This window comes from Mytilus trossulus, chromosome 2, assembly GCF_036588685.1.
Source record: "Mytilus trossulus isolate FHL-02 chromosome 2, PNRI_Mtr1.1.1.hap1, whole genome shotgun sequence".
Lineage (NCBI taxonomy): Eukaryota > Metazoa > Mollusca > Bivalvia > Mytilida > Mytilidae > Mytilus > Mytilus trossulus.
The window spans coordinates 21413483-21434570 of record NC_086374.1 but is presented as its reverse complement, the minus strand read 5'-3'; the positions used below and the strand labels follow the sequence as shown (position 1 = coordinate 21434570).

Sequence of the window (21088 nt, the reverse complement as noted above, 5' to 3'; positions counted from 1 at the left end):
AATTAAAAAAAAATATATATATAGTGAGGCAAATAATTGCTGGCCCTAAAAAAATAAAATTTAAAACTGATTTTATCATACACATATACAATGAATTTACTAAATCCCAACAACCATTTGATTCATTTTTTTCAACCATGTCATTTTTCTATTTCATTTTGCTTTTACTAGAATTTCAAAGATGATTTAAGTTTCAAAGTATATTTCTTAAAAATAATTTAATAAACTTAATATGTTGTTTTCCTAAAAAAACTAAATAAATTTGGTACAACTAATCATAATGTCAATAAAAATTTTCAACAGAATTAAAATATTACTTAATATTTAATTTTTAGAAATAAAAAATGTTTCATAAATATCAAAATCTGAAATACTAGACTAGTTCGACTATGACATCATATATACAACTATAAATGTTTGCTTTATAAAGACCAAATAATAATTTAAAACATAGTTTACCAGAAAAAGAAAATGTAATTAAAGTGCAATAATCTTGATCTCTCTCATTGTGATTAATGAAAACACTCAAGTGATAATGATCCTACATGAACATTACCGCCACCTGGTACATAACCAGTATTGTCCATAGAACCAATTCTAGGTTCTGCCTTCCAATTTATTGGATCATTTGTGATCTGTTGAAAGAAAATCATAACTAGATAATAGTGAATATGAGTAAAAATATTATAAACTTAAAAACAAAATTGCTTTAAGTAAAATGCATATAATGAACTGAACCATGCATTTTCTAAAATATAAATAAATGAAAGTATAGAAAAATATTATTTGTTATTCTGTAACAAAACAAAAAAATTCCCATGAGCATTTTAAATCCATGTTCATCCAATTTCATTTCTAACCATCTTTTTTAAGCTAATGAAAAATCACAATTGTTGTTTAAAACTCTACTCATCAAATCTTCATTCTTCCCATAAAAGGCATGCATTCTAATTATGCATAGTATATTTTCCAATCTTATAAAAAAGAAGATGTGGTATGATTGCCAATGAGACAACTTTCCACAAAAGACCAAGATGACACAGACATTAACAACTATAGGTCATTGTACGGCCTGTTTGACTGTCTCAAACCTAATATAACATCTTACAGATAATAGCTAATACATGGTACACGAAACAAATTAATATTTTTATTAAACTATAAAATTTATAATTCAAAAGAGTTATTGGAAATATTCTTTTAATTATTTTTGTGTTTTTGTAACATAGAATGTGGATTTATAGGGGGAAAAATCACATTTGTGCTTTAGCAAAACACCAGTGTCAATAAAGCTTTAAAAAAAGAAATATCTATTTCACAGTACTCTGCTTCATAGCCAGTTGTGTCCAATAAATCAGTTCTTGTTAAAATATCAAGCAGGTATAATATCTGACAAAAATTTCACTTCGTCTATCCAAAACAATGGGTATGACATTTATAAAGCCTACAAAGCTTATACTTTATTGTGTACAGCTTGTTCAGGGTATATGAACTGGGACTAAAAATAATCTCAAATATAGACAAAGTTACCTGAACAACAAAATGTCAAAGATCAATTCCCAATAATAAAGCAAGGCGTATAATCTCAAAACAAAAACCTTATCATATTAACTAAGAATAAGAAAATAATCGTTGGTTTCAAATATTAGTTTTCCAGCAAGCAGTAATAACATCTAACATGTATCTCCTCACCTTGATTATAAATATCATGCAAAATAAGATTAATAAACACTTACACAACACAATACAAAAACTTCAGTTTAACTTGTTGAAAAAATTGTTATTTTAGCATCATTCTTTATTATTTTCAGTAAGATAGCTAACTGCCCGATGGAAATATTGGACTTAATATATTGAATAACATGTGTAATGCTTTAGATGCTATTGCTTTTTTAAAATTGTTATAACTGAATGCTGTAAATTAAGAAATTATTGCAAGGTTTTTAATAATGTGAATAATGCTAATTGGAGAGTATGGCAATACTATGAATTTGCATTCTGAAATCTGATACATAAATCTGTTTGCATATTCATACCTGCCAACTTTCACTATTTGCGATGGATTTCCCCATGAAAGCTCCCAAATGGAAATTTTTAAAGAGCAATTTTTTCCATAATCTTAAACAAAACAATTAATTTTAAATAGGCTATAGGCTTTAAAATGTGTGAGGAAGCCAAAATTAAAAAAACATTAAAATACATTTGAAGGCCCCTATTGAATGTTTTTTAGGACTGTAAGAGTAATCTTGCACGTAAAACCCCCAATGGGCTTTTTTAAAGTTGGCCAGTATGCATTTTTTTCATGAAATCTCAATAATTTATATAGCCTTTTCGTCCATTTTCTAAACATTGCAATAATAGATGCACACAATAATTTCTTAATTTACATGTTCTAAGTAAATATTCTCTTTTTTGTGTCAAATAAGAATAAATTCAACATGCTAAACTGGAGGAACATAAATGAAGCACAACGGCATGTGAAACATGAAGTCATACTTTAACATGACCGCCTCCAGGTGAATGAGATGCATTATCAAGCGATCCCACTTTGGATTGGACATTCCACGCTAATTTCTCAGTCTGAATCTAAAATAAAGCAAAAACAAACAACAACTACATTAATAAACAAAATATTTAGCAACAAGTAAGCAGCTTGTATGTATATATATGTATATATGTTTCTCAACTTTTGAAGGCATTAAGCTCAAAATATCAAGTGTTTCGCCTTAAATTTCAAGTCTTTGTACCATTACTTATAGGCACTTATGCTTATTTTTGTACAAAGTGTTCAAAGACTTTGTACAAATATCAGCAAATAATTAAACTTTTATTATCAAATAAAATCCTTTGCCTACTTTTCATGCAAAGTTGTTTAGTTTCCAGCAACTGAAGCCATGCATGCATTTATTATCTCTCTTTATCATTTTATAATTATCTCCCCTTGATAGTTTACAAGAAATCTACAACATCCAACCTGGTAAAAAATGGAAAGTATACCTACATAACACAGACAGAATTACTCAGGTGGCATTTTAAATGGGTAAGTGGAACTTGCCAGACATTTATGAACGAAGAAAAATATGACAAAAACTTAGACATTACTGTACATTTAGACTTACTTTGACATTACCACCACGTGGTGAGTAAGTGGCATTTTTTAGTGAACCAACTTTTGATTCTGCTTTCCATTCTAACTTCTGGGAAACAATCTGAAATGTCAAAATAAACATGCACAAGAAAAACAGGATTTTAAAATCAAGCAGCACTAAATAAATGTAAATAAATAAGCTGCACAAATGTAGACTCAAAGACTTTCAGTGGATGAAAACTGTAATTTTTTTTTACAAACAATTGGAAAGTTCTTTGTTTGAGAAGATAACTGGTATCATCTTCACACATGTTGATCATGTTTAGATTTATAGATTATTGTTGTTCATCTCAACGAGATTTTTTTTCTGGCTTGAGCTGATACAGCGAAAGTAAGAAAAGCAATCGAGTTGAGATGACCAATGATAATCTGTTTATCACTATTTTACCTATGATGGCGATAATGGCCTTCTTAATTTCATTGACAATGGGAATTGGGTTCTTTGTTTTTAGCAATAATTTTCCATACCATTCCACTTCGCTGAAAATTGTCAGTCAGCAAGATCAAAGAAGAGTTTCATAAAATAGCAATAATACATATTAAACATGACTAATTCAGTATAGTTATTAACATTTTATACTAAAATCAAACAGTAAATCAAATGGGATAATAATAGGTATTTTGCATCCTTAATATAGCTATAGGGTCTCCCTGAAACGAATATCCACAAAATGTGCATTGTTTTATTATAGCTCTACCAAGTAAAGTAGCAAAACCATGCTTGTCTATCTATACTATATATCATGCTTGTTCTTCACATGTTTTTATTTGTTGTAATTTTTTCCTCTTCAGCAAAGAATGGCACAGGATATGAGACATACGGTTGTCTATCACACTATTTGACAGACATGAACCCATTAAAACCTCTGACAAACATGCTGCTGACAAGGGACTTGCACATTAATAGTGTGACTGGGTAAAATATCAGTGCTCTACCCTATCTTAAACTGGGGCAGCGGTGTAAAAAAACAGCATAAGAACAAACTGCTGCAAGTTGCTTAAATCAATAGATCTTAACCAAGCACAAATTAAAAACATAAAAATAAAAACAATAGACAGAAAGCACCAATATAAGATTACTCACAGTTTTTGGAAGCTAATTAATTAAAACTCATAAATAAATCATGTTCTTTCAAACTAAAGTATCAAATAGTACACATCCAACAGATTTGATGTAAAACATTATAAACAATCTGAAAATAGCATGACCTTATGCAATGCCAAAATAGAAGTATACAGTATTGACAGAATCATAGACTTTTCAAAAGATCAATGAGTTTGCATGGATCATATCCAAGTTTACAGGCTCACTAACCAACACAACTTTACAAATTAGAATGTGATATCCTGTTTTAAATAATAATTCTACAGGTACAGCCAAACGTTCTAACCAAATCTTTGTGTTGAGGTCAAATCATTCCTACTAAAAGGACCTCTACAAATCACAACCTTCCAATTCACCAAATATAGTTGACATATTACTTACAGTATATGAGTTTATTTTGTTAAATTATTCAACATTTTGTCATGTCAAAATTTTTTATAGCTGACCATACTGTAAATGTTTTCTCAATGATGAAGGCTGCATCATCACTTCCAATTGCTTACATCCAAGTCATTTAGTCTATGGTGGCTTATTTTCAATCTCACCACATCTCTTTTTATTTTAATAGAATATCATAACCTAATGAAATATATATAGTAATGCAATTGACAGATAATTAAACTTAAAACAACACAGACTCAGAATTAATCTGAATACCTCAACTTATCATTAATGTCTAATAACTCAACATTAATAATAATCTGGTCCTACTACACCAAACTAACTAAACCATGTGTATGAATGGAAAGGTAGTAACTTTTCATGAAAAACAAAAATAAACTCAATATGTCTTACCTTTTTATCTCCCCCTGCAGGTTTATAAGTAAGATGATCCTTTGATCCTATTTTACTGCTTACTTTGGAGAAATCTTGCTTGTGACTCTGTATTTTAACCTAAAAAAAAAAAAAAATATAAACAAATGTATCAAATAAAGAAATGATATTTATACAAGGGTGGTAGAAATGACTCATAATCTATCATACAAAAGTATTATTATTAATTCATTTTCCCATTATAAAAACAAGAGTGCACACACTGAAATGTCTCGTCTTCTTTACTAATCATTGATATTGTATTGATAGTCCTAAATATAAAGCTTTATCACAACTGTCAAATAAACTTAACATAAACCAAGAAAATTAAACATTGAGCAATGAACCATGAAAATGAGGTCAGTGTCAGATGAACCATGCCAGGCAGGCATATGTACAACTAAGAATTCTTCCACACAACACATATAGTTGACATCTTGCTTATAGTTTAGAAAAAACAGACCAAAATACAAAAACTTAACACAGAGCAATGAAATGTGAAAATGAGGTCAAGGTCCAATAAAACCTATGTGACTGACATAAAGATCATAAAACACTTCCATACACCATATATAGTTGACCTTTTGCATAAAGTATTAGAAAAAAGACTTATAAAAAGAGAGAATTGAACATTACAAAAAATCTTTAACTTTTTTTTCAAGTAGTGACTGAACCATGAAAATGAGGTCAAGGACCATTGGACATGTGACTGACGGAAACTTCATAACATGAGGCATCTATATACAAAGTATGAAGCATCCATGTCTTCCACTTTCTGAAATATACAGCTTTTAAGAAGTTAGCTAACGCCGCCATAGCCGTAGGCACCGGATCACTATCCATATGTCTAGCTTTCTGCAACTTAAGGGCATACGATACAGTTACAGGGAAGGTCATGACGTTGCTAACGTAATTTGTTATTTTCGCGACGTCAAACGGTGACATATCGGGAAAAGATGCATTTTTCGACTGATTTTTATCATTCAAACTGATTTAATTTGAAAACGAGTTCATGGACCCCTATTTTTCAAAACGGTATTTGGTTTCATTTTCCAGGGAGATTGTGTGACCCAAATTTTATAAAACTGTAAATAGGGGATTTTTTTTAATTGTGATAAACATGCAGTAAAAAAATACGTTTTTTCCTCAATTCATGAACATTTGATAAATATGAGTTATTTCTAAATATAAAAATGCATATTTTTTTAAGATATTTATAAAATACAGATATTACCGATTATTTAACAAAAAACAATTTGTTTTTATCTTTTATGATAAAAAAGTTATGTCTTTCTTTCGAAAAAGAAATTACGGCCACAAATCTGAATTTCGAGCAAATATACAAAATTTCGACCTCATTTTACTCGAAAAGTAGCACATGAAGGTATATTTTTTATTACATATTTGATTTAATCAAGCAAAAAATAACCTATATGCAAATTTTCATGAACTTGTAAATACGGGATCAAAACTGTATCGTATGCCCTTAACTAGAACCCCTAAAGTCCCTGTGACATCATAATTATTTGGACATAACATTAGGCTATAAAAATAACTAATTAATACAGGTTGTTTTTACACATTAGAACTGTAAGTGTTACCTGTCCTCCACCAGGTGAATACTTGGTGTTGTCAAGGGAACCAATCTTTGACTGAGTTGTTTTTGTCGGTGTTGGCTTTCCTATAAATAATAATTTAGTATTATTTATTTTTGTCAAATATTCTTTATATTCATGTATATTTCAATTTAAACAGAAGTTAAACAATTAATAACAATTGAGGCATGGCAATGAATGAAAGCTTTTAAAATATCAAACATCTGTTCATCTATCCTGACTTGCAAGTGTAGGTAACAATAGTATGAGCTATCATTGATATCTTTAATGTTTCAACTGATGCTTTTTGCTATTATAAATAACCTTATCACTATTTGTCCGTCATTAATGGACATCACAAAGGTTGCCCTAAAATTTTGAGATCAGGAAGAAAATATCTGATGCCATAATGAAAAAGGGATTGTTGTATGTCCTCAATAGTTCAACATGTTCAAGAGGCGCAGATTTCAAGGGGTTATTGTATACATTTCTGCCTATTGTTGAGGATTTTTTGCTGACCTCCATAAATTTGTTTTAATTATTTTTGTTATTTGATTTGTTGTCTCATTGACATATATACTCCAAATCTAATTCTATATTCTATATAAATATTACCTGCTGTTTTTCTGGGACTTCCTTCAGATTTTGTAGGTAGACTTCTATTCATCGTTGGTATTGTTGACCTTTTAGCACTAGTCTGCAACATAAAAAAAATATATGGGTGATTGTTGTAAGCCTTGAAAAGCCAGTATTTTCAGAAAAATAAAAGGACAGAGTTCCAATGTCTTGTGCATTGGTCATATTTTATATTTCCATAGTCCCAAGGCATAACTCTTTAAAAAAAAAATTGATCTATCACCATTATAGATCTTGTCCTAAATATTGCTGATATTAACCTAAAGTATAGCGCTAATGAAGCCATTATCAATAAATTTTATATTTCCAAGGGGATTCGTTATTATTCAAGGATTTTCTGGGTATGAGTAGGTACAGGTGAACCAAGAATTTAAAGTTCAATATATTGCAAACGTTGTTTAGGCTTGTATGCAGACTATGGCAAAAACCTTAAATCAAATATCAACAAGGATGCAAATAAATTAATCCACAAAGATTGCTAGGCACAAAAAATAAATGAACCCACAGTAATTGTTTCCCCAAGAAAAAAGTAGGTAAATAGCTTAATGAATCTATGGTAAATGTAAATTATCACAGAAAGTAATAATCAGGTTTAATCATGCTACCTTTAAATTATTTATATATGGAAATATTAGAATTTAATCAAATATAAATTACATAATTGAGTCTTAACAACCTCCTTGACTTGGAGTGATGTGTATTGAATTTATATCAAGTAGATCCCAACAGGTTAGAGGTGTTGACAAGTATATTTACTCTCCTACAAGTACACCATTACCTAACAAGGAAAACACACTTCACAATTTACAATTTTCTTTCAAGAAGAGATAAATTTCTGTATAAAAGCTTTACCAGGTTTTGACTTATAGTCTACTAATTAACGTCTTCAGTGTTTAAATTGTTCTTTTTCTTTCAAACCAAAATCACATAACATACATAGCCTATCCCGGTTAACTTGAATTTTGCATAAAAACAGATTCAAATGAGTTGAATTCTTGACTTGCAAGATGATAATGCATCATAGATGTTATTTTAGTATATTTTTATAGTCAGAACGAAAAATGACTGCTAATGGCAAATTATTAATTCATAATTTCATTTCAATAATTGTTAAAATGTAGTTTTGATTATTTGTTAACTTCCTAGCTAATGCCTCTTTAAACAAATAATTGAGAACCAAATCATGTAAATTTTATATTGAAATAGTTTTATTAATTTTTCCATTTTACTCATTCTACTTTATCAGAAGCCATAAGTGATCAAAGATCCTTTAAACACCTGTAATAAATATTTCAATCAAAATTAAGAATTTAATGTTATATTCTGTTATATCGAAACTGATATACATTTACATAAACATTGTCAATCATAATGTGAAAAATAAGTTAATTCAGGATATTTTCTTTATATTTCCTATTTTCTTTTTAGTAAGTATCAGTGGTGACTTTTATCTGTTATGAATTTTTAAAAGCTTTAAATAATAAATGTATCAGTTTTTTAAACAAACTCTTCTGGCCATTTTAAACGGAACATTTAAGTATAAGAATATGTAATGTAAACTCAGTGGGACGACAATCTTGTCATGACTTTTACTGTTTATACTGTATCTTTAAATAGCAAACCAATATTAACTGATTATTCAACAAGAATGTGTCCACAGTACATGGATGCCCCACTGGCACTATCATTTTCTATGTTTAGTGGACCGCGAAATTCATAATGCCCCTCTACTATCGTAGGTGGGTCATAAAAAGTATCCTAACAAAGCACAAATTTAGATCAAATATTACTTCATTCAATAAATATATATGTGTACTACTGGGTTTGTTTTTGTGTAAAAAGATAATGCAATATTCATATCATAGTTAAGACAGCATATTACAGGCACACATATAATGGATTTCCTTAATTTCACAGAGTAAACTAGCATCTTTAGCAAAGAACTTTCTGTATATGACTTAAAATTGAAAACTAATAAAAATTATAGGACAAACTTAGTTTTTTATTACCTTGACACAAATATAAGCACAGAAGTTCAATTTTGAAAATACATTGAGAATGATTTTTTTCAATGTGAAAATACTTCTCAGATTGCTAGAACTAATTATTGTCAAGCATCTACTGATTTTTTAATATTATATAAAACAACTTTAAATGCAATACAATTTAACTTTGAACTACAAATGATTTTTTCTTTTCTTTTCAGAAGTAAAAAAAAAATTATATTAAGAATATCTCACCTTTAAAATCAAATATTGCTGGAGAAAAAAAAATCCAAAATTTGGTCACTTAAATGTGTCAACAGGCTCAGGGTTCAATAACCTATCAAATGTCCAAATTTGTATATTTGAAGATTCTTTGTACTGTTATTAAATATCCAATAAGTTGCCATGTTTATATTTACATTTTCTCACCTGTACAGGTAGGTATAAAATCATTATTAACCAATTACCTAAGGGATAGAGATCAAATCAGTGGTGTGGAGGGTTAAGAATAAATATTTACGTCAAAAAATTTTAATATTAAAATTAGGCCAAAATTTCACTTTCTTCAATAGTAAAACTGAAACTTTAAGTGATTTACAATGTAAACTAATCACATATTACTGTAATAAAAAAGTGTGACAGCCTTTAAGATACCTAATTACCTTACCTTATATGAAATTCAGTTTTTGCTGCAATTTGGAACAGGCTTGGTACATTTTCATCTTTGATCATTAAAAAGATATATGCACCTCTTTGTACTTAATATATACAAAATAAATGCTCTGCTTGAATCATCTTACATTAGTTATGGTAATTCCAGTTCTTATGGATCATATGATTTTGAAAATTCATTTTCTTTTTCTAAAATATATTTATGGATTAATTTTCAACTTTCATTTTGATAGCTATAGTTTATTATCTAAAATTTCCAATGTTTTGTCCCCATAAATATGTTAAAGATACAGATGACAAGTATGACTACAGCTTATACATACCGATCTGGTCATTTTGTCATCTTGTGACTTGTTCTGGGTTTCTGTCTTTCTGGGTGATTTGTCCTCTTCTACACCACTGTCTGAAGAAGCATCTGTAAAAATCATTAAAACCAAACATCGTTAATGATAGCGACCAAAGGATTTTGGTTTGATATATTCTGGACATTTACTTTTTCAATATTGTATAAAATAATCTCATGTATTCATCTTATAGAAAAAATATGATATTTCAGTTACTTTTTATATTACTCAACAAAAAACTTGAAAGCCATGATTAAAAAGTAATCATGGCATATATATTATACATATCACGTAAAAATGTTTCATTATTTAAATATTAATTATCTTCAGTTCCCATGAAATATTTGTCACTAGACATTTAAAAAACGCAATCTAACTATTTAACATTCTGCTAACTAACTTTATACATATATAAAATAATGAATTAATTACACATAATCATTTGATCAAACTCAAAAACTCCAGAATACAATGATTTGCAACCAGTTTATTTTGCTGTACATAACATATATATTGCAATGATGATAAATCCAGTGCACTTGTTTTGATTACCTCCCCTTTCAATATCTTCAGAAGCTGTCTTTTAAATCAAGATTATTCTGTACATACTCATTCAAAGAACCAAATACATATTATGTGCAAAAATTAAAACGAAATAAAATAAAACACACAATACATGCAGTGCTGTAAATGCTTGTTTTTTCTGCTTTCAGAAAATAAAATCTAAATGTTAGTTTTCATCAGTTTTAACAAATGACAGTTTTTTTTTTATCATTATTCAGTTCTGTACAAAATTTAAATATAATTCATTTTCACCTGCAAGAAAAGGTAATTCATACTGTTAATTCAAAATTACTTTATATTTTTGTGTTTGTAAAATAACCATTAAAAATTAATGTTACAAGTAATTAGACATCTCAATGTCTTAATCAGAATCTATTGTCACTGTTATATTTCCTAAATGCAAAAATACTGGAATGAAAAGTAGTAAATGATAACAATTTGTTTTAAGTTCCTTGAATTTGTACAGTATAAACTGCATTAAAAGAGGTACGAAAGATACCAGAGGGACATTAAATATTTATTAAATATCTGTGGTGCAAACGCAAGCAGCAATTGATTTACAATCCACCAATAATTACACACTGCATAAAATTATTCAAATTATACCTATTTATAAATCTGATGCAGGTGAATAAAAATCAAACTGAAAAGAACCAAATAATCATACTTTGTCAGAGATATTTTAATAATTACACTCTTTCTTGTTAATTGAAAGTCTTTACATTTAATTTTAACACAATTTATTTCTTTGTACATGTGTTTTCAAAATTTCTTGCTTTACTTTCAAACATGTCATTGAAGAATATAAAGTTATGATCGTTTCCATGTTTTTCAAACTTCTCACCATTAAATTGTTATATCTGAAAAGCAACTATCTAAAGTTACTTCCCTTTTATTGCTTTTCAAATGTTCATTCAAATTTTTTGTTCGAAACTATTAGATTATAATTTCTTGTCAGTAACATAACTTTCCTAATGTTTTCTGTTTATAAATTCATTTATTATTCCAAAACTAAGGTTCCAACTTCCTCAGACAATGTTGAACGTATGTGGATTTGACTATTAAATCAAATTTAAGGTCTCTCTTGGTCATACATGTATAGTTTTCAAGTATTTATACATCTTTGTCTGTCAAATGTTTATGTTTGAGCATTCCTGGTGAAGATTAATCCAGAAAAGCACCAAATCAGGTTATTTTCAATTCCTTTAACAAAATGTAATTTATTTATTTTTGCTGCTAAATTGATTTAACTTTAATCAGAGATTTTTTATTTCACAAAACATTTTGAAGTGCCTGTAGCAAGTCTGGCTACTGGGACCATGCATTGGTTATTGATGTTTGTATATCCATTTTCTCCAAGGAGTCAGCTGGTTTGTGTGGTCAGTTGTTTTGCAGAAAAGTTTGGTTTTAATTAGTTTTAGTATAAACAGGATGTAATTGCCTTCATCATCAATACTAAATCCATTAATATATGTTACAAATAAAAAATCAGTCATTTTTTTTCCTCTCTGCCAAAAACAATCTAAACAGGTTTGGCAAACAATGTTTGTTTATCAACTAATTTAACTTTGAGCAACTGACATTTTAAAAACAGTTAGTTTAATGGTCAATACCAGTAAATGAATTGTTATATTGTAAAAAGACTGGACACTGAAATAATGCACGGCACATGCAAATAAAGAAATAAGAAGAAACAAAAAGAAACACCCATGCAACATATAAACTCAATACATTCAACAACAAAATCATGCAATACTATGAAATCAAATTTATTTAAAAATAAAATATGCAAAAAAAAATATAAAATACCATATTTGTACATGAAAAATGACATCAAAACTCAATATGTTTAAAAAGGCTACTGTAAATGATCTTTTTTTTTAAAATTTCAAATGATATTTCACCCCCCACAAAAAGTGCTAGAATCTGCATGTTCATGCAACCACATCAGGTTCACAAAGTTATAACAGCACCAAAGGAAAAATAAGGATTAATTCACTTCTAAATGAGATTTAAAGATACTAAAAGGAAATAAATATATATACGAGTTTTGATCTTTAAATGTACAATTAATAAAAGTCATCAAAAGATCGTATTATTGTCATTCACTTGGCATCAAGCAAAGCTTGGGGTGTATTTGCTAAGCTGGGTGTTAGTGAACATAAAAACAAGGCCTGCCAAACAGATATAATCACCGTCCAGAACCAGATCGGTGTAGATTCTTCAAGACCCTGGTGTCTATCAAATGTAATAGCAGATGACTAGATTGACCATACAAATGTTATTTTATTCACAAATCGCTAGTTCAAGCTTACAACTGCTTATATGACCATTTTGATGCAAATAATACTTGTCATATACCATATAGCATTACTGTGTATTGACAAGTACTATACACAGGGCTATATCATAAATATATTATAGGCTATTTCATTTATTGTAGGTATTATTTGCTTCCAAATGAGCATGAATTAATTGGCATATTGTATTTTTTATGAATCAAAAGTAGCATAAACACATCGATGATCTAATAACCTCAAAATATTGGGACCCTTATTTAGTAATCTGCCATTACAGTTGATCAACCATGGGTCTCTTGGAATCTACACTGAGCTCATTTAGGAAAAATAAACATAAGCTAAATAGAGTGTCAATAAACCTTTTTTTGATCTTGTTATTCTGTATCTAGATGGTGCTGTTTTAGGAACACTTCTTAGCGGTTTGGTTGGACTGGTTGCACCTTCCAATGCAGACTTCTCGAAAGTCCTAGACTTACAGAGACTACTCTTAGTGGGTCTAGTCAGAGAACTAGTCCTTGATATGTCAATAGATTTGGGTCTTTGTTTAGTCTGTTTTAGCGGATCAGTTGTAGAAGTAGGTCTGGGCTTACGAGTTGTGTCCCTTGGCATTCTTGTTGTAGATTTATCTATTCTGGTAGGTGGGGTTGTCAATCTGCAAGCTGACATACTTCGTTTATCAGTTTTTGTAGGTGATGGAAGTTTACTTAATGGATCTTTCTTTCTAGTGGTATCTTTTGTTATCTTCTTGTTTTCCTTGGTAAAGTCTTTCTTCTGACTTTCTGGTTTTGCTAATTTTAAAGTTTTTTTCGGAGAACTCTGCTCTAATTTTTTAATATCAGTTTTCATAATTCCAGTTTTTTTTTTCACTTCAGATTTTGCAGTACTATCCTTCACCTCAGATTTTGTTTCAACTTTTGTAACTATTTCTGGCTTTCCTTCTTTTTCAGTTAAATTGAAGTCAGATTTTTCTTCCCTTTCTGGAGTGAATTCATCAGATGTTGACTGGGATATGCCATTTTGAAAGCAGGGATGTTCATTTTCTTCTTTTTCAGGAGTGACTTCCTCAGAAGCTGAATGGGATACCCCATTTTGGGATATCCCATTTTGCATACATGGCTGATATGTTTGAATAGCTTCATCTTGATCAACAAATCCTCCAGTTAGAGAAGATGACATCAGATTTTTCTCATTTTCATGTTCTACATACAATTGTGCATTTTCATCACTAGATGGAGACTGGAGCATACCATTTTGAGATAGGGGTGATTGTATGGCAGAATCCACATCACCTTCCTCGCCATAACTGTCAGTGTGTGTTTCTGGACTTGTCACATCCTCTTTATGTTGAACTAAACTATCTTGAGCAAGATGACCTTCAACATCACCTTCCTCGCCATAACTGTCAGTTGGTGTTTCTGGACTTGTCATTTCCTCTATCTGTTGACCTAAACTATCTTGAGCAAGATGACCTTCAACATCACCTTCCTCGCCATAACTGTCAGTTTGTGTTTCTGGACTTGTCATTTCCTCTATCTGTTGACCTAAACTATCTTGAGCAAGATGACCTTCAACTTCACCTTCCTCGCCATAACTGTCAGTTTGTGTTTCTGGACTTGTCATGTCCTCTATATGTTGACCTAAACTATCTTGAGCAAGACGACTTTCATCTGTTTTTCCATCAGCATTTTCTGAAGATTCAGTTGTTTCCTCATTTTCATCATGATTCTCCATATGTAAGTCTGTTTCAGGTTCCTCTCTTTCTATAGAAACTACAGGCTTCATTTCTTCTTGGACAGTTTCTTTAGTCTGTATAGACTCCTCAGAATAATTTACTGCTTTTGAACCATCATCCATTGTATGACCTCCAACAAAACTTTCAAGGTCATCCCTCTGATTAGAGGACAAATCATGGCCTTGTATTGAGGGCTCATCTGTTATATTATTAAATTGTTCATTTTCAACCAGAAGAGCAGAATCCTCTATTCCAGTAGTTTTTAAATGACTGGTTTGAATTTCATCTGCTGGGGTTGACTGTTCAAATTCTGACTGATCATTTCCAGCTTTGTTATCCTCAAACGTTTCTCCCTCATCAAAAACAAACGATCCTTCCATTCCAGTCTCTTTCTTTAGATTTGATGGAATTTCTTCTTCAGGTGAAACTTCAGGGGTTGACTGTTCAAATTCAGGCATATCACTCTCAAACTGTTTATCATCAAAAGTTTCTCCTTCTTCAAGAACAAATGACCCTTCCATTCCTGATTCTCTCATTTGATTCATTGGAACCTCATCTTCTGGTGAAACTTCAGGAGTTGACTGTTCAAATTCACCCTCATTACTGTCATAATTTTTATTGTCAAATGTTTCTCCTTCATCTAATACTAAAGATCCTTCCATTCCTGATTCTCTCATTTGATGCACTGGAACCTCATCTTCTGGTGAAACTTCAGGAGTTGACTGTTCAAATTCACCCTCATCACTGTCATAATTTTTATCATCAAATGTTTCTCCTTCACCTAGTACTAAAGATCCTTCCATTCCCGATTCTCTCATTTGATGCACTGGAACTTCATTTTCTGGTGATACTTCAGGAGTTGACTGTTCAAATTCACCCTCATTACTGTCATAATTTTTATTGTCAAATGTCTCTCCTTCATCAAGTACTAAAGATCCTTCCATTCCTGTTTCTCTCATTTGACTTTGTAGAATCTGTTCTGATTCTGGTGAAATTTCTGGTGATGTCCGTTCAAAGTCATCTACATTATGTTCATATTCAGCTTGATCTCCTTCATATGTTTTATCATCAAATGTTTCTCCTTCATCTAATACTAAAGATCCTTCCATTCCCGATTCTCTCATTTGATGCACTGGAACCTCATCTTCTGGTGAAACGTCAGGAGTTGACTGTTCAAATTCACCCTCATCACCATCATAATTTTTATCATCAAATGTTTCTCCTTTGTCGAGTACTAAAGAACCTTCCATTCCTGTTTCCCTCATCTGACTTTGAGGAATCTGCTCTTGTTCTGGTGAAATTTCAGGTGTCGACTGTTCAAATTCATCTACATCACCTGCATACTTGTTATCTTCAAAAGTTTCTCCGTCCTCCAAAACAAATGATCCTTCCATTCCAGATTCTCTCATTTGATTGGCTTGAATATCATTATTTTGGGAATCATCAAAAATAGGCTGTTCATTTTCATTTTTTTCGTCACACAAAGTTTTATCATCAAGTATTAGTGGCTCCCTCATTTGATTGGCTGGAATCTCATCTTCGGGAGAAGTTTCAGGAGTTGACTGTACAAATTCTGCATCGTCTCTATCAAATTTTTTATCTTCAAAAGTTTCATCTTCATCCAGTACAAATGATCCCTCCATACCTGTCTCTCTCATCTGATTGGCTGGAATCTCCTCCTCATCTGATGAGCTATCAGGTGAAAGCTGAACAGGTTCATTTTTATCTGAAATGACAAATTTGTTTGCTTCATCTGATTTAATGGAAGCTTCTACACCTGGTTCTGATAATTGTGAATCTGGCATCTGCATGTCAGTGGAATAATTAGCAGGCTGAAATGAGGAAATTTCTTGTTCTGATTGCAGACCTTTACTATTTTCCATCATATAGGTTGTCATAGAACCATTATTTATTGATTCTTGCTCCCCTTCTGATGAAATGGATTCCTCCATTTTTTTATCATCCAAAGTTACTCCTTCCTCAATCACAATTGAGCCATCCATTCCAGATTGTTCATTTTGTATTTTATCGTCTATTTCATCTTCTGATTCATCAGAATATTCAGTATTTGGTTTAGTGTCCACCTCTTCCAAATCTTTATCCAATGTTCCTTCTACTTCATTTTTATCTACATCTTCTCCTATTGTTTGATTTTCACATTCAAATGTTTCAGTTGATAACAAAGTATGTTGATGAACTTCCTCAGAGGGTGGAATCACTGATATTGTCGGTTCTACAGAAGGATTGATTTCTAAGCCAGCATTGCTGTCTGGAAGAGTTGATTCTGTCAACAAATCTTCTTCTTGTTGATGACTTATTTCAAGGTCATCAGAAACTAAATCACCAATCTTTTCAGTGTCATTAAGTTGTTCATGGTGCAAATTACTTTCCATTTCAATGTCATCATTATCAAATGAATTTTGTTTTTCAATTTCCTGCTGTTCGTGCAAAGAATGACTTTGTTCAAAACTTTCTTCTAAATGTTTTTCTTCATTATCTGAAAGTCCTTCTAATATGTTACCTTTTTGAAGGTCAAAATGATCTACATGTTCACTTTCAGTGACAAAATTGTTATCAATGTGTTGAGTGTGTTCCATTGTCATAGCAACAGAATCAAGACACTGTTCCAATGGAACTTGACCTTGTTGTTCTAGATCTTCCTCATCTGTGCTCTCTGATTCTTCCTTTAGTGTACCTTCTACTAATCCACTTATCTGAACCTGATCAGTCGATTGACCTCCTACGAAATCTTGAAAAGGAGGTCCTGTCTCCATACTTGAAGACTGATTATGATCAGGAGTTAGTGACCTTTCTTCCATGTCTGAATCGTCACTTTCTATCGGAATGTCTTTGTTTTCTATTGCCATATCTGAAGTTCCTTCTATTCCTTGTTGATCTGAAATCAAATCAATTTTGTCCTCATTTGATTCTTTGGAAGTAATTTGTTGAGGAGTTTCTGACTCAAATTCATCTTCAGAATCACTATGCAATGATTCCTTTTCCTCTTGTTTTAAAAGGTCTAAATGATCTGAATTAGTAGCAGATGGTTGGCTTGCTTGATCAGCCATATTTCCATTTTCTTCATCAGATAATTGACCATGTACTACATTATCTTCAAACTGAACATTCCTTAAATAATCAGAATCTTTCTGTGTTATACCAGATGCACCTATATTTGGATCAACACTATTGTTCAATGCATTTTCAGTGTCTTCAATTTGAACAGGCTGTTGCTTTTCTTCTGTATCACATATGTCTGGAACAATATGTTCTAGACCAGTTTCACCTTCCATTTTATCCATGGATTCATCTGTGTAATCACTTTCATCTGAATCTACATATTCATCGTCATAATGCTCAGCATTTTCATCCTCATTATAAAAGTCATTCTCTATTGCTTCATGTCTATCATGAGGAATACTTTGACTATGCAAATCATGATCATCACAACTCTTTAAATCTGTATCACATTTATTAACTGTCTGTTCATGACCTTCAGTGACATCAGTATGTGAAGCTGAGGACTCCATCATTAAAAGATCAGGAGGTTGTGAAGCAGGAGCATGTTCTTCATAGCCAGTTTGAGCTATTGGCTTTTCTGAAAGATTATTGGGTGCAAAAAAATCATCTCTGAAACTAGTTTCTTCATGACTACTTTTTGATTCTAACGAAAGTGGATTCATATTAAGTAGATCAGGTTGAAATTGGTTCATTGAATCCTTGACTAAAGGATCACTTCTTGCTTGGTTAAACATCATTTCATCCTCTCGTTCCCAATCTCTGTTTGAATCTGAAAGACTAGAATCAACTAATTCCTTCTCTGTATAAGGAGGAATGAAAGAACTTTGGTTTTGACCATGTAAAAGGCTATTGTCTGTCTCATCACCATGGTAATCATCCCGGTAACCAGGCACTTGCTGATTGGCCATCTGGTAATTTAAAAGGTCACTTTGATTTATTTCTCCATTGTCACTATGTCCTTTTGACATAAAAGGGTCACTAGAATCAAGGTCAAGGTTGTCATCCATTTTGGTTTCTAATGCTATCTTGTAGGATCAACAAAACCCTGAAATGATAAAATTATTTCAAAGTCAATGATTTAAAAACAATAACATTATTTCAATGTATATATTTTTTACTTTTAAATTAAGCAGCATCTTAGCGTGCACAGTTATAATCAATTGTTATCATTTTTTTTGTCCCCAAAAATCAAATTCAGACAATGTTTTCAAATAGACTCTTCATAATAAAAGACTTATACATTGTTTTTTTTACTATGTTATGAGTTAACATTCTACGTTGTGTGTAGTTCTGTCTTGTTTCAGCTATCATTTTTAAGTGAATACTAATCTATGGCATAGAATTAAGAGAGAGACGAAATTCCACTGACAGCACCTCTGTTAAAGTTGTATTGGACGTAATTTATAACTAATATACTGCCAATTTAATGAGAAATTCTTACAACAGAGTTATTATCTCTCTTTAGCCAAGTTTTTTCGAGAATACATTTGATTGAAGAAAGCAAATTTTGTCAAGAACTTTACCCAATACTATACAGATTACCGCAAGAAATAAATAATGTCAAATACATATTTCAGGATATAATCACTGAAGGTGACAAGTCTGTCATGCCATCACTTATCCAGTGTAATAAAACAGCTATTCCATGTCATTTAAAATTAAAATTTTGAATATCAATCAGTACACAACAAATGGATTTAGTGTAAAGATTTCATAAACATTTTGAAAAATACATGATACCACATCTTCTTTTTTTATATGACCTTATGCCAAAAAATAGAAATACATATGGTGGGGCACAAAATATTTGGATATTCTTAAACCTTACACAAAGTTAGGTATATTGATTTAATCATGAAATGATCCTGTAGTATTCAAGATCAAATATGATTCTTTAAAACAAGTGTCTGTGCCAGGGTGTCTTCCTCCTATTCCCACTTTTTAAAAATACTATTCCTTCTATTCCCACTTGCAAATAACAATAGATGTTTTGATAAATAATTTGTTTTTATAACAATCAAGGTTAATTAGAATTTCACCTAAGATTTACCTGTACTTTTTTCAAAGTATAACATATTTGGTTCACTGTTCAGGTATAATACCTTGTTTATTTGTAATATGTTTCTTTTTTCATCAAAGAAATACTTGAAAATAAACAAAAATTATGATAAATAGATTGGAGTTAGATTTATTTTTAAATTTTTGAATTTGTAACCAGAGACATATATATACACATATATATGTCTCTGTTGTAACCTTAAAAAATATTAAAAGTATAAAATAATTGGTGAAAACCATTAACTTTACTTCAAAGCATAAAACATTGATATAAATTGTGGTCCTCGCCCAGTCAAGACATTATTCAGTTACAATGGCTAATGCACAACTACAAGTAAAGTTTGTTACAAACAGAATCGGGAACCAAAACATTGTACACAGTGGGTTTAAGTTCCAGGCAAAGAACAAAAGGGGCATAAGAACTTACTGGAAGTGTTTAACTTCAAACTGTCATGCCTCCATCAATAATTTGAACACAATACCAACCAAAATCTAAGCAATTCCAATCATCTACGATGAAGATCTAGTAACCTTTGGAACCACTACTTAATTCAAGGATGTACAGTGATTGTCTAATGTGCATGCTACAATGTGTGATTTGATTTAATGCTGTTGTATAATTTGAATCTATAGTTGAATTTGTGTTATAAAAGTTATAAAATAATTAACTTATATTTGTTTTAATTTCTTTCATATTTCTTTTATTTAAAAAAACCCAGAATTTATACAGAAAAATAACTTATTACATGTTCTAATAAAAAAACACTGGTCAATTAACAGTTGATTAAAAATGTTTGTACAGTTTAATCCTTTGTTTGCACAAGTTTTCCTCCTATTCCCACATGAAATTTTACCTTTTCTTACCAGATTTATAAAAAGTGGGAATAGAGGGAATGAACCCTGTGCCAGTAATAATTCAGTATAGCTATCAAATTGTTTTATTTTTGCAAAGAATTATCATGCTAAAAACTTTATAAGTTTGTAGCTAGCAGTCTTAATCAAAAGGAAACCCTGTTGTACATACAAAACACAAAACAACAACCGTTAACCAGAAGGTTATTAGGTATATATAAATTAAAAAAAAATCAATACAATTTCATGACAAAAGTTCTTCA

General features: G+C 30.7%; 1 protein-coding gene across 6 annotated transcripts in view; it reads right to left on the bottom strand.

The window, feature by feature from the left end:
• The window catches only part of LOC134706722 (microtubule-associated protein 2-like), a 102937-nt gene that overhangs the window by 35913 nt on the left and 45936 nt on the right, over window positions 1-21088 (bottom strand). For 2 of the 6 annotated variants that reach the window (XM_063565911.1, XM_063565912.1), the window contains 8 exons: window positions 13522-18960; window positions 10278-10369; window positions 7277-7358; window positions 6668-6747; window positions 5049-5147; window positions 3120-3209; window positions 2497-2586; window positions 546-635 (listed from right to left, as the gene is read on the bottom strand). In XM_063565911.1, the coding sequence (XP_063421981.1) occupies window positions 546-635; window positions 2497-2586; window positions 3120-3209; window positions 5049-5147; window positions 6668-6747; window positions 7277-7358; window positions 10278-10369; window positions 13522-18922 (6024 nt within the window). In that variant the 5' untranslated portion in view covers window positions 18923-18960. The remainder of the gene's footprint in view (window positions 1-545; window positions 636-2496; window positions 2587-3119; window positions 3210-5048; window positions 5148-6667; window positions 6748-7276; window positions 7359-10277; window positions 10370-13521; window positions 18961-21088) is intronic. The other 4 variants (XM_063565914.1, XM_063565913.1, XM_063565915.1 and 1 more) reach the window with 3 other exon arrangements.